Source organism: Rhinoderma darwinii, chromosome 11 (genome assembly GCF_050947455.1).
Source record: "Rhinoderma darwinii isolate aRhiDar2 chromosome 11, aRhiDar2.hap1, whole genome shotgun sequence".
In the NCBI taxonomy this organism is placed as follows: domain Eukaryota; kingdom Metazoa; phylum Chordata; class Amphibia; order Anura; family Rhinodermatidae; genus Rhinoderma; species Rhinoderma darwinii.
In genome coordinates this window covers 63,356,048-63,375,168 of record NC_134697.1, presented here as the reverse complement: position 1 = coordinate 63,375,168, position 19,121 = coordinate 63,356,048, and the positions used below count along the sequence as shown (strand labels likewise).

General features: G+C 42.5%; 2 protein-coding genes across 6 annotated transcripts in view; one reads left to right on the top strand and one right to left on the bottom strand.

Moving 5' to 3' along the window:
* CDH23 (cadherin related 23) overlaps window positions 1-19,121 on the top strand; it is an 818,455-nt gene that overhangs the window by 670,444 nt on the left and 128,890 nt on the right. The window lies entirely within an intron of this gene.
* Window positions 13,874-19,121, bottom strand: part of VSIR (V-set immunoregulatory receptor) — a 47,600-nt gene continuing 42,352 nt past the window's right edge. For 2 of the 3 annotated variants that reach the window (XM_075841679.1, XM_075841680.1), the window contains exon 7: window positions 13,874-18,719. In XM_075841679.1, the coding sequence (XP_075697794.1) occupies window positions 18,688-18,719 (32 nt within the window). In that variant the 3' untranslated portion in view covers window positions 13,874-18,687. The remainder of the gene's footprint in view (window positions 18,720-19,121) is intronic. The other variant, XR_012851059.1, reaches the window with a different exon arrangement.

Here is a 19,121-nt window from a genome sequence, read left to right as displayed (position 1 = left end):
AACACATGAACACAAACTAAACTGAAATCATAGATTCCGTTTGCATTACCATTGATTTTAATGGTAATGCTTCCATTGCAAATGGTTTCCGTTTGTCTCCGTTCCGTAAGGTTTCCATATTTTTTGGGACGGAATTAATAGCGCAGTCGACTGCGCTATTGTTTCCACCTATTGTTACTAACCTAGGTCCCCGTGACGAACTGCTCTAGAGCAACCTCAATGCCGATGGCGTAGGCCGGCGTGATCCAGTGACATCATCATGCCGGCCTGCTGTGCCTGATAGGCTGCAGGCCGAACGTGACCTGTAGCCTAGTAAATGGCAGAGCAGGGAGATACCTTCCTGCTCTGCCATAGTGTTCACAGGTCTTTAGAATGCAGATACTATTGAATGTGGCCCCCCCATGCCGCGGGCCATGTAGCAGTCGCTGTGGCTGCTACTGCGGTAGTTACACCACTGAGTTGGGGGAATGGTATGGCAGCGCAGGTAGCATGCAGACAGAATTCCTGTACTCATCACTGGTCTAGGACTTCTTCTTCATTTGTTTACTATAAGGGTTTGTTCACACAGCTTATTTTCAGCTGTTATTTAAGCCATAAACGTCCTGAAAAATGGCTAAAAATACGGAGGATGAATGCCTCCAAACATCTGCCCATTGATTTCAATGGGAAAAACTGTGTTTCGTTCCCTTGGGGCGTTTTACTACGTGGTATTTGTAAAAACGGCATGTAAAAGACGCCCTGTAAAAAAGAAGTGCCACTTCTTGGGCTGTTTTTGGAGCCGTTTTTCATTGTCTCAATAGAAAAACAGCTCCAAAAACGGTCGTAAAAAAAAGCATCAAAAAACACTTGATGCTTTAAAAACAGCTGAAAATCAGGGGCTGTTTTTAGTCTAGCATGTGAACATAGCCTAAAAGGGCTAAGCTTCTAATGTGTTTTATTTTATGTAATATCTTTGTTTAAAAGTTTTTACTGATTCCCACACTTCTGATAGGCGAAGTATAGAAAATAGATTCAGCTGCTCGCACCTGTCTTATGATTTATCATTTCAGCAAAGATTATGTTTGAGGTCTATTAAAACGCCCAAAGGCCGAGAATTCATTGAAGTGCATTCACATTGGTAAATCTTCTATTGTTATTTTGACGGTTTTTAGTAACATATTTACAAGGCTAAGAAGTGTGTATGTTCTGGGCTCTCCAATGCAGATGTTTGAGGTTATGTGTAAGATGAACGGGCGTTTCCTTCTTTGTGTTAAATATTTCGTACTACGAGCTTGTCCTGGCCATGAAAGAAACTCCCATCATCTGCTCAAGATCTTCAGAATGATTCATACTCGTGTTTCCTTTATATTAGAAAATCAGATGCATTGTTTATATTCTGCTGTTTAAAAACCACACAGGAACAAGCCTAGTCACAAAAGATATAGAAATTTCTACCAGGTGTTTCCTGGGCAACTTTCTGCAAAATGTGTGATTTAGGACAACACTTCATCCATGTTGCTGTTGCCACGAGTAAGGCCCCATGCACACGACAGCAAAAAACCTCCGTTTTTGCGGACCGCAGTTGCGGTCCGCAAAAACGGAGCCATTCACTTTCATTGAACACTGACACCTTTCCGTAGCACTACGGAAGGGTGTCAGTGCCGTGGAAATGTTCCGGGAATTATGGAACATGTCCGTTCTTTCGCATTTTGCGGACCGTGCTCCCATACTTTGTATGGGAGCACGGCCCGAAAATGCGGCTGTCAGTCAGCGGCGGGCCGTGATTGCGGGCACGGTCGTGTGCATGGGGCCTTAGCCTGTATGCAATGGATTGCTCTGTAACGATTCTAGTTTGTACACAATTGACGTGATGTATTCAGTACACATGAACACTAAGCATTTTGGACACAAAGTGGGACAGTTTTTTACTGTGTGGTGCACTCTTATCTTTTGGGGTCCAACTAATTTCTAGGGCATAATACGGGGGCAATATCTATCTGGCACTAACTTTTTAGGGGTGCTGTCTGCGTGGCACTTTTTTTTTGGGGGGGGGTAACTATAGTTATGACACCATTATCTCTGTTGTGCAATATTTGGAAGCACTGTGCAACACAGCAGGTACAGTAATATGGGCAGTTGGGGCAGCAACAGGCTCAAAATTGGGGGCAGCAGCAGGATGGGGAGTCTGTTTAAGGTTAGGAAAAGGTAGGTGTCTGAAAAAGTAAGGACCATAGATGTCTGGGTTTCAAACTCTGATGAAAAATAGTTGTGCCTGGAAAAAGTCCTCATTGCAGTCTGGGCCGGATGGAGAAGATGTGAAAATTGGAGTACAATCAGAGATGTCGTCACCTGTGATTCACTTGATATAACTGAACTGTAATCACTTATATGGTGTGCACGGCGCCTGTGTAGGACTGGTATCTACCACTATATGGTCACTGAATGGCGGTAATATTGGTCTCTGTATGGTGATTTTTATTCAGTAACAGTATGGTGGTATATTTTAGACACTATTGAGTGGTATAATGGGAATGGTGTGGCGGCATTATCTGGACCTTGTGTGGTGATATTATTGGTAATACTGGTCTTCGAATAGTGACTGTGGCTTTAGTATGTAACTGTTGTTGGTACAATATTAAATATCATTTGGGGCCTCACTTTTAATTTTGCTCACTGACATTCTTTGTCTAAAACTGGGCCTGGCTAAAATAAATCAAGAAACACCAGGAACACTTGCAATGTGGCTACTAGAACAATGCATGAGATGCTGACACACCAGCACAAAAACAAAGGAGTGACCCAGCGTATACCCGATATGATCTTCCTCAGGAAAACTTTTGAGCGCTTGGATTTTATATGGTCGTGTCATAGACCTTTTCACTAAGCACTAGCATTGATTATAGAAAAGTGCGGACCATACGCTTATTTAATTATTTACCAAGCAAATATACAAAATGAAAAGCTATCATTTCGGTCTCGACTCTGTTGGGCCCCATATCAGCTGCTATATCTGATATCCTGGTATTTATGCCAATTTATGTATGCCAATGTGCCCGATAGAAAATAAAAAACCTACAGTATATATAAAATTAGTATTATAGTTATAACAGCGTTATCATAGTAAATGATTTAATGAATAATGGGAGTTTCAAACCATGTTATAAGCTTTCACATAATTTTCTTTTTTTATGTTCCACAGGACATCTTTCTTCAAGTTAGGCTCTTTTTAGTTGTTTAGTTTGTTCCAGACAATTTTTGTTGAGGTGAGGAAAAGGGACATTAAAACGGATCCCATGTGAATTTGATTCCATTTTTCCTATACACCACAAAAACATCCGTTTTTTTAATCTGTCTTTTCATTGAAGTCAATGGGATGAGCGTTGAATAGCAACTAAAAGTCACAAGTTGCATCCATCGTCGCCTTGACTTCAATGTACTTTGAAGCGTTTAAGAAGACCGATGGGACAGATGACAAATGATGGGAATGAAGACTGTAAATTTTGGCCACAGAAAAACATAAATACATACATACATACATACATATACACTATATGGACAAAAGTCTTTGGACACACCTCTTTATTAGAGATGAGCGAACCGGGACAACCGAACCCGGTTTCGGTCCGAACTTCCGGAAAAGTTCGGTTCGCAGCGAATCCGAACTTCACCGGGTTCGGCCGAACCCGTTTTGACCGAACCCGGTCAAAAATATTATACAAATCGGCAGCCACTTGTCTCTATCAATCACTGATAGAGAAAAGAGGCTGCTGATTAAAAATAAAATAAAAAGCATTTCATACGTACCCGGTCGTTGTCTTGCGGACGAGTCTCTCTTCTTCCTCCAGTCCGACCTTCTTTTCTGACGCGGCAGCCTGTGATTGGCTGCAGAGGCCTCTGCAGCCTGTGATTGGCTGCAGAGGTCTCTGCAGCCCGTGATTGGCTGCAGAGGCCTCTGCAGCCCGTGATTGGCTGCAGCGCTCACATGGGCTGCATCGTCATCAAGGAATGTCGGGCCGGATGTCGCGAGGGACGCGTCACCAAGGCAACGGCCAGGAGACCGGACAGGAGGAAGCGGGGAGTTCCCGGTAAGTGTGAACGTCTTTTTTTTTTTTACAGGTACTCTATATTGTGATCGGTAGTCACTGTCCAGGGTGCTGAAACAGTTACTGCCGATCAGTTAACTCTTTCAGCACCCTGAAGAGTGACTATTTACTGACGTCGCCTAGCAACGCTGCCGTAATGACGGGTGCACACATGTAGCCACCCGTCATTACGGGGCCTCATGCACACGACCGTAAAAACACCCGTTATTAAGGGTCGTAATTACGACCCGAAATAGCGGGCCCATAGACTTCTGTTAGCCACGGGTACCTTCCCGTTTTCTCACGGGAAGGTGCCCGTGCCGTTAAAAAGATAGAACATGTTCTATTTTTTTATTTTACGGGTCGTGCTCGTAATTACGAGCACGGCCGGCCGCTTTTACGAGCCGTGCTGTCATTATAAGGGTATGTTCACACGACAGCGTCCGTTACGGCTGAAATTACGGGGATGTTTCCGCCTGAAAACATCCCCGTAATTTCAGCCGTTATGGCATATGCAGGCGCTTGAACGCCGCGTCCATTACGGACGTAATTGGCGCTGCTATTCATTGGAGTCAATGAATAACGGCTCCAATTACGGCCAAAGAAGTGACAGGTCACTTCTTTGACGCGGGCGTCTATTTACGCGCCGTCATTTGACAGCGGCGCGTAAATTACGCCTCGTGTGAACAGACAAACGTCTGCCCATTGCTTTCAATGGGCAGATGTTTGTCAGCGATATCGAGGCGCTATTTTTGGACGTAATTCGGGGCAAAAACGCCCGAATTACGTCCGTAATTAGTGAGTGTGAACATACCCTGTGTTCACACGCACTAATTACGGATGTAATTCGGGATTTTTTGCCCCGAATTACGCCCGAAAATAGCGCCTCGATATCGCTGACAAACATCTGCCCATTGAAAGCAATGGGCAGACGTTTGTCTGTTCACACGAGGCGTAATTTACGCGCCGCTGTCAAATGACGGCGCGTAAATAGACGCCCGCGTCAAAGAAGTGACCTGTCACTTCTTTGGCCGTAATTGGAGCCGTTATTCATTGACTCCAATGAATAGCAGCTCCAATTACGTCCGTAATGGACGCCGCGTTCAAGCGCCTGCACATGCCGTTACGGCTGAAATTACGGGGATGTTTTCAGACGGAAACATCCCCGTAATTTCAGCCGTTACGGACGCTGTCGTGTGAACATACCCTAAATTTTATAGCAGCACGGCCCGTAAAATAGAAAAATAGAACATGTTCTATTTTTTTAACGGCACTGGCACCTTCCCGTGAGAAAACGGGAAGGTACCCATGGGTAACAGAAGTCTATGAGCCCGTTATTGCGGGTCGTAATTACGACCCACAATAACGGGTGTTTTTACGGTCGTGTGCATAATGGGAGCACGGCTTGGAAAATCGACCGGCTGCCTGTGGCCGGCCGTGCTCCTCTCCTGAAATACTCTGTGCTGCCTTAAACTCTGTGGACAGGTCAGGATCCTGTTTCTTTTAAATGCTGCTAGGGAACCCGCTCGATCCACTATATAAGGCTGCGCTACAGTGCAGCATTTAAAAGAAACAGGATCCTGACCTGTCCACAGAGTTTAAGGCAGCACAGAGTATTTCAGGAGATGAGCGTGCAGATTCAGTGCTGCTGTGAACTCTGCTCTTACCATTACGTAGCTCTCAGTCTGTTACCTCTCCTCCATTCCTGTCCTCAATAACACCTTCACATGATTGGCAAGTCACCACCCCGCACAAGATCCGCACGCTCATCTCCTGAAATACTCTGTGCTGCTGTGAACTCTACTCTTACCATTACGTGGTGACTTGCCAATCATGTGAAGGTGTTCTTGAGGACAGGAGTGGAGGAGAGGTAACAGACTGAGAGCTACGTAATGGTAAGAGCAGAGTTCACAGCAGCACTGAATCTGCACGCTCATCTCCTGAAATACTCTGTGCTGCCTTAAACTCTATGGACAGGTCAGGATCCTGTTTCTTTTAAATGCTGCACTATAGCGCAGCCTTATATAGTGGATCGAGCGGGTTCCCAAGCAGCATTTAAAAGAAACAGTGTGTGTGTTTGGGTATGTGTCTTTGTCTGTTTTTGTTTTTATATGTGTGTTTGTGTTTATGTGTGTTTGTGTATATATGGGTGTGTTTGTGTATATGTGTTTGTGTATATATATGGGTGTATGTGTATATGTTTGTGTGTAGATGTTTGTGTGTGTGTGTTTTTGTATATGTGTGTGTTTGTGTATATGGGTGTGTTTATGTGTGTGTTTGTGTATATATGGATGTGTTTGTGTATATATATGGGTGTATTTGTATATATGTTTGTGTGTAGATGTTTGTGTGTGTGTGTGTTTATATATGTGTGTGTTTGTGTATATGTGTGTGTTTGTGTATATGTGTGTGTTTGTGTATGGTTGTTTGTGTGTGTGTGCGTGTATATATGTGTGTAGGTGAGTAGAAGTATTGTTATTGTTCACATTGATAACTGTTTTTTTATGTTGTTGCAGATTTTGATGTACCGATTGGACTACATCTTCGATTCGTTGGACTACTGCGTAGATCTACGTTTTTTTTAAATTTTAATAAAATGGTTAACGAGGGTTTTGTTGGGGATTTCTTATTTCAATAATAAAGAATTGTCTTTGTGTTTTTTTTTAAACTTTATTAGTGCCTAGATAATGGCAGTTGGCTGATTGACAGCGTCCATTATTAAGGCGGTACTTAGTGTTAGCCGGTGCAGAGGCTAGCACTAACCACCCATTATTACCCCGGTACCCACCACCACCAGGGGTGCCGGGAAGAGCTTGGTACGATCCAGTACCCGACCATCTGTTGTGATGGTCGGGTACTGGGGCGGCCGTAGGCTGGTATTATGAGGCTGGGAAGGGCCAAAAACAGTGGACCTTCCCACCCTTGTAATGCTAGGCTGCTGCTGCTGTGTTGTATCGGGCTGGTTATAAAAATGGGGGGGACCCCACGTCGTTTTTTTTGGGGAATTTAACAAATTTAACAATAGACGTTGGGTCCCCCACATTTTTAATAACCAGCCATATACAAGGCCGCAGCAGTCTGGCATTACATGGGTGGGAAGGGCCACTGGTTTTGTCCATTCCCAGGCTAATAACACTGTGTTGTATGTGGCTGGTTATGATAAATTGGGTGGAACCCCATGTCTTTTTAAAAAAAAAAAAAAAATAAATAATAAAAAAAAAATGACGTGGGGTCCCCCCCACTTTTATAACCAGCCAGATACAACACAGCAGCAGCAGCCTAGCATTACAAGGGTGGGAAGGTCCACTGTCTTTGGCCCTTCCCAGCCTCATAATACCAGCCTGCGGCCGCCCCAGAGCCCGACCATCACAACAGATGGTCGGGTACTGGATCGTACCTGGCTCTTCCCGGCACCCCTGGTGGTGGTGGGTACCGGGGTAATAATGGTGGTTAGTGTTAGCCTCTGCACCGGCTAACACTAAGCCTCGCCTTAGTAATGGATGTTGTCACTCAGACAGCGGCCATTACTAAAGTGGTAGTAATAAAATTTGAAAAGACAAAGATATAGATAAAATATTTTATTGAAATAAAGCACCCCCAACACAACCCTCATTAACCATTTTATTGTAGAAAAAAAAAACGTCATCGAAGTAGTCCTCGAAACCGACGTAGTCCAAACACCAAACCTGTAAAAAAAATAAAAATGAAATAAAACATGTCGTAGGCTTAGATTCAGTTTAATGTGTGATACTGACTGTTATACCATGTATAGAAGCCTGCCACGAAGTTGACTTAGATACAGGGCGCCAGCAGACAGTATCATACATGGCCATACAGACATGTATACAAACAAACATACATACATGCAAACTATCATACATACATGCATACACACACACATGAAACCATACATACAAACATGCAAAGATACATACATATATACAAGCATGCACAAATATACATGCAAACATAAATACATGCAAACATAATTACATACATGCACATATATATAAACATACATGCAAAAATAAAAACATGCAAACATACATGACAACATACATACATACATGCAAACATACATACATACAAACATGTATACATACATGACAACATACATACATACATGCAAATATACATTCATGCAAACATACATAAATGCAAACATGCACATATATACATACATGACAACATACATACATACATGCAAATATACATTCATGCAAACATACATAAATGCAAACATGCACATATATACATACATGACAACATACATACATGACGACATACATACATACATACATACATAAAATGCAAACATACATACATTCATGCAAACATACATGCAAATATACACATACATGCCAACATACATACATACATACATGCAAACATACACACATGCAAATATACATACAAACATACATGCACATATATACATACATACATGCATACATACATACATGACAACATACATTCATGCAAACATACATTCATGCAAACATACATTCATGCAAACATACATACATGCAAACACACATGCACATATATACATACATGCAAACATACATGCACATATATACATACATACATGACAACATACATACATGCCCAAAAAAATAATAATACGTTCATACTTACTTTCCTCCTGTCCGGGCTCCAGCGATGACGTTTCATCCATGTCGCCGCTGCAGCCTGTGATTGGCTGCAGAGGCGGTCACGTGGGATGAAGCGTCATCCTGACGTGCGTGACCGCCACTACAGCCTGTGATTGGCTGCAGCGGCGAAAGGGATGAAACGTCATCGCTGGAGGCCGGACAGGAGGAAAGTAAGTACGAACGTATAATTTTTATTTTTTTATTACATTTAAATTGTATTTTCCGCGCGCCGAGCATGTACTGTCAAGGTTGCTGAAAGAGTTAGTGCAACCCATTAACTCTATCAGCACCCGAGACAGTAGCATGCTCGGCGCACGTAAGTGACAGGTTCGGTCCGAACTAGTTCGGTCCGAATCGAACTTTTTTGTGAAATTCGGCGAACTAGCCGAACCGAACTTTTGAAAAGTTCGCTCATCTCTACTCTTTATCATTGAATTCAGGTGTTTTATTTAATGCCACTGTCACAGGTGTATAAAGTTAAGCACCTAGCCATGTAGTCAGTCTTTACAAACATTTGTGTAAGAATGGGTTGATCTAAGAGCTCACTGAATTAGAGTGTGGTACCGTAATATGATGCCACAGTTGCAACAAGTCAGTTTGTGACATTTCTTCCCTCCTACATATGCCACGATAAACTGTGAGTGGTATTATTGCAAAGTGGAAGCATTTAGGAACCACAGCAACTCGGCCACGAAGTGGCAGACCTGTTATAGTTACAGAGCGGGTTCGCCGAGTGCTGAGGCGCATAGTGCAGAAAAGTCGCCAATGCTCTGCTGACTTAATAACTGTAGAGTTCCAAACCTCCTCTGGCATTAACTCTCTGCACAAAAACTGTGCACCAGAAGCTTCAGGGCATGGGTTTCCATGGCTGAGCAGCTGCATGCAAGCCTTAAATCACCAAACAGAATGCCAAGTGTTGGATGGAGTGGTGTATAGCACACCGCCACTTGACTCTGAAACAGTGGAAACGTGTTCTGTGGAGTGATGAATCACCCTTCTCTATCTGGAAGTCTGATAGACGAGTCTGAATTTGGCAATGCTAGGGGAACGTTACCTGTCTGACTGCCTCTCATCCCTATACTTCTCTAATTTGGATGGACTAAAGCTCCCTCTTCCCTGGCTCCAAGGCCGCAATCCAAGGCTGCCATTTGTGATAGTACTTAGCTAAACCAATATTTAAAGGGATCCTGTCATCAACATCTTACCTGTTAAACTCACCTGACCCTTCAATGGCCGCAGCTGTCCAGAGTTCATTCCTGTTCTCTTCTTTCCTGAAGTCCTCCTCTGTCAGTAAATATAGTCGTTTAAACTTTTCCCGCCTTTTATGGTAATTATTTTTCCCTCTGGGATGCAGCTTCTTAACCACGCCCACTGCCACCACCTGTCCGGCCCTGACTGGCTAAGGAGCTATCAATCAAAAAGAAGGAGGTGGAGTCCACTCTGAGATGCTGGAGGAATGAAAATCTGACTCTTTTCAGATGAAGATTTGACTCTTTTCTGCTCATTTGCATACGGTGTGGGACCACTGAAAAACTGAATACTAAAGCTACAGAGCTTACTTAGAACATATTTATAGCTTAGATGACAATGATTTTTCACCCACTTTCACCAGGTATTGCTGGCTTTATAGCTAAAATGCTGGTGACAGGATCCCTTTAAGAGAAAATACGCTTTTTCGAGCAGCAAGACCTTATTCACCTATCTTTTTCTATTCTAATATTTGGGAGATACCTTTGCACACCAATGCCGAAGGATTATTAACTAGCTAGAAACAGTAACTGTAGAACTAGCTCAGAATTTCTTATTCTTACAGAGTCCCTTAAGAGATACCCACTGTCACGTTGGGTACGTGGACCCACTGGGCCGTAACGCCTTGGCGGTATGGCAGCTGGCCGACAGGGCGCAGGTAACAGTCTATAGTTCGTATAGGGTACCTGTGGCAGCTCGGACAGTAGCAAGGCAGGCTCGGCTGGGACTAGGCAGCAGGCAGACGTCAGGCATGGTGTAGCAGGACAGGCGTGGTATGCAGCACAGCATGACTACAGCTCAGCACGGCACTTGACCAGGATAGCACGGGATACAGGATACAGGTACAGGAAACACTGGGAACTGGAAGACACTAGGAGACCATTTGCATAGACAAACTTTGGGTATGACAACGACGCTCAGGCATCGGAGGAAGGGGCTGGGCCCTTCTTATAGCCCAGGGTGCTCTGGGAGCAATCAGCTCAATCTCTCACCTGCCTGCGCTTTGGCTTCTTAAGTCTGGACTGAGCTCGCGAGCGCACCCTGGTGGTCACTGTGGGACAGGACGACTGTATGTGCAGACAACTCTGGAGAGAAGGGCGTCGACTGGGTGGAAGGAGTTTGTGGTCAGCGACCACGGATATTACACCCATGTCTTGGAAGTTTGACAAAGTGCGCTTGTTTTTTTCTCACCCTTTCACCCTTCCACAACAGGTTATTTGTAATTGCCCCTAGCACTTTAAATATAGACTGTGGGATACAAATCAGAGGGCAAGTAAAAACTAAAACACTGTCAATCTTAAAGTCCTAGATTGGGCTAATTTTTTTCCACGCTTCACCTTCAGTCACTAAAATTAAAAAACCCATAAACCATTTCCTAGATAACATCACCCCAAGATAAGTAAAGGAACCTACCGAGACTAATCCAAATTTCTGAACCCTTAAAGAGTCCACAGAAGGGTTCAAGGGCATGAAACTTAATTTTTCCCAGTTGACACTCCTGAGAATTTTCCGAATTGTTGGTGTACTGAGACGACATGGGTGTAATCTGTGATGTTATATCAGCCTGCTGGCCAAAAACATAACCCCTAATATTTCTTTATAATCTAATTTTGATAGCTAGTGACGCAAACACTGCCAAGGTCCCTCTTGACAAAATGGAATGCCACAGATCATCTATCCCTCTATCTCTACTTTAGCCCTTGGTTGTCTATATAGTGGCCTTAAACAAACAAAAGTAGCAGCACTTATTTAGCATTTGGAAAGGTGGTGCAGTGCACAGCAGTCAGCGGGACGACTTATACACGACCAATATACTAAATTGAGGGAAAAACCGTGGCACTTCGAATTTGAAATCCAAAAAGAAGTGGTTTATTCCCCAGGACATGTAAAATGTTTTAACCTCCATGAAGTCTTGGAGGTGGAAACTATACATATTATGGTGAAAACACTTTCTTTTTGGATTTCAAGTTTGGAGTGCTGCGGTTTTTCTTGACTTTGTAGCAGCCTTAGGGTATGTTCACACGGCCTATTTACGGACGTAATTCGGGCGTTTTTGCCCCGAATTACGTTTGAAAATAGCGCCTCAATAGCGCTGACAAACATCTGCCCATTGAAAGCAATGGGCAGACGTTTGTCTGTTCACACGAGGCGTATATTTACGCACCGCTGTCAAATGACGGCGCGTAAATAGACGCCCGCGTAGAAGAAGTGACCTGTCACTTCTTTGGCCGTAATTGGAGCCGCTATTCATTGACTCCAATGAATAGCAGCGCTAATTACGGCCGTAATTGACACGGCGTTCAAGCGCCTGCACATGCCGGTACGGCTGAAATTACGGGGATGTTTTCAGGCTGAAACATCCCCGTAATTTCAGCCGTTACGGACCCCCGCCGTGTGAACATACCCTTAGCCACTCAAAAATCTTATATCAAACCCAAAGCCAGAACCTACCATAAAAATCCCCACCCCACAGCATCAAAGGCCTTCATTGATCCCAGGGATAAAAGCCCTCACAAACTAGGGATATATTTTTTCCGGCATCCTGACATGTCTTAAACACAGAGCCTATATGAAATAAAAAAATTATGTATATAAAAATATTAGATCTCATTGTGTTCTGTGAAAAGCCTTATTGCCTGTTCACACTGAGTTTTTTTGCAGGCAGAAAAGTCTGCCTCAAAATTCAATCTGATTTTGACCTGCCTGCACGCCGTTTGCCGCGTTTTCCACCCGTGGCCATTGAGCGCCACGTGCAAAAAGCGATGTGAAAAACACTTTCTCTGCCTCCCATTGATGTCAATGGCAGGTCAGAGATGTAAACGCCCAAAGATAGGGCAGGTTGCCTCTTTTTCCCGCAAGTGCTTCTTACCGCTTGCGGGAAAAAAATGCCTCCACCTCCCATTGAAATCAATGGGATGCCTACAGCCATTTCGTGGCGCGTTTTCAAATGCGGTTTTCATGTCAAACGTGTCAATAAACTCTGTGTGAACTTCCCCTTAGGTCTACAGATGAAATTACATGGTGGGGAAACTTATTCACTCTCAAAGCCCAGCAGTATTCAAAGATTTGTCAATTTGTGCATAAGAAGATGGGGCCCATTATTAGAGTAGATTGGGCCCATTATAAGCCACTCACTTATTTGACATAGAAGAAAGGAAGATGCCTTCTACTGCCTTCCTAAATAGTAGTAGTCACCAGCCTCCAACAATTCAATGCAGTGTAGTGAAGATCATGTCAGCCCAGTGCTTCCTTTACCAGAGAGTTGGGGGGGGGGGTCACTGAGGTTCTACTGTTCCGAGAGAGCTCTCCGCTGGAGGAGAGAAGTTGAAGCTCCGGTTGCGCGGCTAAAAGCAATGGAGGGGGAGCGGGAAGTGTAGAAGTGTGGACCAGCGGGCACAGACATCTTGTTGCTTACACAGAACTCTCCTGTGGAGGAGAAGGAATTATAGTCACAGCTATTAGGGAGTGATGATTACAGCAACAGGCACAAGCGGGCCGTCAGGAATGTCCGTGGAGGGCAGGAGCTAGGGTCATGTGCACATCGCAACCTTGGATTTTAGAAAAAAATCTATAAAAATTGTCATGTACTATAAATATCTCTAATATAAGTATTTACAGCAGAATACTCCTCTAACAGTCTTGCTCACATGCCCCTTTCTGTCTGACACATATTTCCTCTGTCACTTGAAAGGAAATAGAATTTACATCTGCGCTCTCCAAGATTCTATGTAGTAGATAGCTGTTCAGCTACACAGACAACCTCCCCCCAACACACAATGGCACAAATTTTCAATAGATATCATTCAGTTCAAATTCTGTCATGTACACATCAAGTTGAGAACACTTTAAACAGTGGTTAATGTAATGGCACGTATATGGTTAAAGGCCCGTTTCAATAAATCGACTGACTTTAATGCGTTACTGATTCGGCAGAATCTTCATTTATTTAAGGAAATATGTTATATACAATAGTTTTACTGCTGTATAAAATATAAAACAACATGTTAAGACAGACAATAAACACAAACAATAGTTTATGATATGGAAAAATATGACTATAGAAAATGCATCAGAACTACATTAAAGTGAGCTGTGGTTTCAGTACATAAAATACTATTCTGGTATATGTGGCGATATGGCGATGAGGTTTTTCTTCTTTTTTCCTTGGGCACCAACAAAGTTTAGGAGAGTTAAAAATTCAATTTTAAGGGTGGATTTACATTTAGTTGCAGAAATTTACATGACTGAAAATCAGTTCCATTCTCTGAAACTTGCAGAGATCCATATGCTTGCTGCGGAAACAACTCCATTCAGATTTGTTGCAGGTTTTGCATGCATTTCTTAAGCCAAAACCAAGAACAGAACCTAAAGAGAAGAAATATATAAAGAAAGGCTTTATAGGGCTGATCTCCTGGATCCCATTCTTTTTTTTTTTGCTTGCAAAATCTGCAGCAAATCTGCACTGTGGGAACCCAGCCTTAGGGTTTTTCCAGCTTAAAAAAAAAAAATCTTCTGGCAGCTGCTCATCGTCTAAAATAAATTTTTTACCCATACTTACCTTTTAAATCCCCCACTCCTCCATTGCTATCGTCATGTGGTCCCCCCCAAGTCCCTAAATCGGTCACATGCTGTACATACTGATATCCCCAGCTAGTAATCGGCTGCAGCAGTCACATGTTGGTACAGTACGTCATTGCTTTAATGATATAAACAGAGACCTGTGGGGGACTCTCGGTGAGTGGCAGGGGGTTTAAAAGGTGAATACGGGCATATTTGTTATTTTATCCCATAAACAGTAAAGGAAAAAAAAAACTTTAAGCTGCAGAAAGGATAAATTATGGTTATTACATACAAGTATATATTTACATTTTACATAGGTAGATAGGTGAGGTTAATTTTAGGCTAAACTTTAGGGGTAAATGGAGTCCACTCATGTGCAGGAATGCTGCACATTGGAAATATGTTTCAGAATTTGCTGGTTGATCATATTAGACATACTTTTAATTATGCCTTGACGGCACCTCAGGTAAAAGTAATGCTGTTCTCTGTTGACAGTTAAGTAAATATTCATATAAACAAAAACATTAGATTATTTTTGTGAGGCCTTCACGTCCATGAAGTATTTACGGGCCGCAGACTTTCACCCGCATTTGCGGGCCATGCTCACATTTTAAAGTATAGGAGCACGGTCCGTAAATGCAAAATATAGGACATGTCCTATTTTTGGCGGGTCATTTCTATGGCCCAGACATACACCCGTAAGTATACAGGAGGGTGTCCGTGGCCCACTGAATTTAATGGATCAGTATTTTTATCCGCAATTACAGATCCGTAATTGCGGATAAAAATGATGGTCGTGTCCATAAGGCAAGAACAAGATGGACTTAAAGAAGAAAAAAAGCTTTGTTTATGGTCCACATTCAGGACCATCATCAGTACTGCAAAGTGCTAAATTCAAATAGGGTTGTGGTCACAATCCATCTCTAAAGCACAAAGTGCTGGCTTTGATTTAAAAATTTGGGTGGAATTGCATTTTATTGGATAAAAGAAATAAAGTAAACTTCAGCTATACAATTCTTCTGAGTTTTTCAAGAAAAATAAAATCTCACTTCAAAAAGCTTTACATGTAATTAAAGGGGTTCTCTGGGCAGTTTTTATTGATGGCCTATCCTTAGGTTAGTCCATTAATTTTAGATCGGTGGGGGTCCGACTCCTGGTAACCCGATCAGCTGTTGATTACTAGGCTCTGTGTTTACCAGGCACAGCACCATACAGGCACAGTCGCTACGGAAGTTTACGGCACTGTGCCTGTAAACCGTGAAAAGGCATCAATCAACTGATCTTGGATGTACTGGGAGTCAAACCCCCACCAGTGTGATATTGATGACCTATCCTAAGGATAGGCTATCAATATAAAATTCCCGGAAAACCCCTTTAAGTTTAAAAAAAGGTCACAAAAAAAATGCAAGTTATTAAAGTAGATGTCAGGTCTAAAATTCTACCCTTTTTGAGTGTAGCATAGAATAGAGGAGGTGTCACTGGACTAGGGCATTTCCTATGATTTGATTCTTTATTTTGTGTAAACAGAAAAAATGCTGCTGGGTCTCATGGAGTAAGCTTGTGGATCCTTCTTCCCCCCGTCACGCAAATCGTTTAAGGCATTTTCCAGGATTTAAATACTGATGACCTTTCCTTTGGATAGGCCATCAATATTTGACCATGGGGGTCTGACCCCGGGAACCCCGCCGATACACAGAATGAAGGTGCCATGGCACTGCTTTATCGTTTTCATAGACACAGAGGCTCGTCCGTACCTGCAGCTCAGTCCCACTCATTCTGCTGATTGGCGGGGGTCCGAGAAAACCACTTTAACAGCTTTCCATGTATGTGTATATATACAGGGGAAGATGTAAATTAGCAGTGTGTGGGTGGGGAAAGCGGGACTTTTATGAGTCCAGGCAGCATTTAAATAACTTTTCACGCAGAAACACTGAATTAAAATTATCCAAAAATAATAATGCTCCAGCTCAGCATATCGCCCCCTCTATTCCCTCAGATTGGGCAGTATAGGAGACCAGACTTCTATCTACCTCTAATCTTCCATACATACAACTATTTACCAGGCTACTGACTGATAGAAATATAGCCGGCAGCTAATACTGATATCATATGCGACACTATGTGATTCATAGTGATTTCTTAAAATTATTCACGGATGTGACACACCGGAGGAAACACGACTTTCCTTTTTTTCGTCCTCTGTACTATTGTATGCCAGCATATAATAAGGGCAAGAGAAAGCACACAGTGATTTATGCCACCATGTTCTTGATATTTGACATCACTGAGTGAAGGGACTGGCACAATGTAAAATAGGCTTAAAGCACAATCCACCTTTGAGTTCGCCACAAAATATTAAATTGTTCGACAGACGACTACAAGTGGCCACCTTCGTTTTGTGTGTTGTGAGATGTAGTTTCTAGTCAGAAGTGGCAAAAACGTAGTGAAAGTGGATTGGTGCCACAATAGCAGATGAAGTACACATGTATATGTACATGCAACCGTGTAATATATACAAAATGGAGTGGAGAGATCTACATGTAAAATATTTGGGTGCAATTGAGCACAAGATGACATTGGCGTGGTTGGGAATGAAGATCTTTAGATTAATCCTGGTATCTTTTCAAAACAAAATGCTTATACCTAGATAAGATGGACATAATGGAGGCGATGTATCAAAACTGGTGCAAGGGAAAGTGGAGGAGCTGCTATTGGAAACCAAACAGGTCACTAAAAAATGGGGTGGAATTTGATTGGTTGCCATGGTCTACTACTCCACTTTTCCTTTGCTCCAGTTTTGATGCAACACACCAATGTTTTAACAATATTTGGCCAAGTAAGTCATACGGAACCTCTTCATTTTTTAATAGTACAGTTCATGTTATCAGGCATCATCATTTACTGGTCAAGCTCCAGGTTTCGATTATTTGTTCTCTCACACATCGTGATTTAAAGTGCATCCGTCAGCTGAATATGCTGCCTAATATCAGGGCCCCTTATTACAGCTACAAACTTCTATTATCCAAAACGGCAAAAATTATTCGCACCGTTTGGGTAATGGGAGAGATAAAATTAAACGACGGACTCACTCACGAGGCTAGCGTCGTCCCCCCCCCCCCCCCCCACAGCTCTCTGCACTGACTGACAGGCTTCTGCTGTGCAGCCTGTCAGTCACCGCAGGGAGAGGCGGTGGAGCACTACCGTCACAAATCGATAATAGGAGTACTAACCTGTAGCTGTAATATGCTGCCTTAACATAGGGCAGCATATTCAGATGAGAGATCCAACTTAAATCACGATGGTGTGGGAGAACTAATAGTCTGCTTTTATACTGGAGTTGACAGATCCACTTTAACATAAATTCTGGATTTGATATTGCTATTTTACAGGGTTCAAGAATTGCTTCAAAAGCAAGACTTTATATCAAATAATTTTTCAATAGTTTTGTGAAGCTAAATATGTCAAAAAATATTCCATTATATATTAAACTTTCTTAACACATAATTAAAATATGACTATGTACAAAAGTATGTTCTATAAATGTATGTGATTCATATTCTGTTTCTATGGCTTTATCACACCAATTTAGCTATCACCTGCAATAGATATCATTTATTTGGTGACATCCTTTATAGAAAGGTCTTCAAGCAAAGTACAGTAGAATCTGGAATATGTTAGGGTATGTTCACATGCTGAGTCAAAAACATCTGAAAATACGGAGCTGCATTTTTTTACGGCTGTTTTTGGAGCTGTTTTCTATAGAGTTTATGAAAAATGGCTAAAAAAACGTCCCAAGAAGTGACCTGCACTTCTCTTTCGCGTTTCTCAAAATGGCCGCGTCAAAAAACGGCCCATCGGAACAGAATGCAGTTTTTCCCGTTGAAATCAATGGGCAGATGTTTGGAGGCGTTCTGCTTCTGCTTTTTCGGACGTTTTTCGGGTGTTTACGGCCAGAAAAACGTCCGAAAATAGGCCGTGTGAACATACCCTTAGGATTATTAATCCAGCTTTATAATCCGTTCACACAGAAGTCTGATTTCCTTCCATATTTTATGCTGCAAAAATGACTGTTCTGGAGTAGATCACAAAGTGCCCATACTTCAAATAAATCAGAATAGTCCTTTCTCTTGAAGGTTGCAGATATTCATGTTTCTAGTCTTCATTTACACTGGATCAGGAGAATCTGGCACTGGCTCTGCAAAACATCGTAAAGGAGGTTATGGAAACTTTATTGTAGAAGAATGATCGAGGCACTCACCGAAGCTGGCAAAACAATTTCTTTATTACAAAAAGATCTCGGTCAGGATGTGGAATTGCCTACGGCCGTTTCACGTGCGTATACGCTTTCTCAAGGCCCTGGCGTCACTATGGAAACTTTGTTGGCATAGAAATACTGTTTTATATGTTACGGTTTGGAAATCGAATCACAGCCAGATTATCTAAAGAGGAACATTGGGCCCTTCAGATACAGGAGAAGCCTCGGTGCGGTCACCCAAAGAAATGTATCATTTTATAGAAGATAACTGGGCACGATCTGCAATGCAGTTCCACATGCACAGATGGTATATGCCAAAAGACAAACCGAACTAAAAGCAGC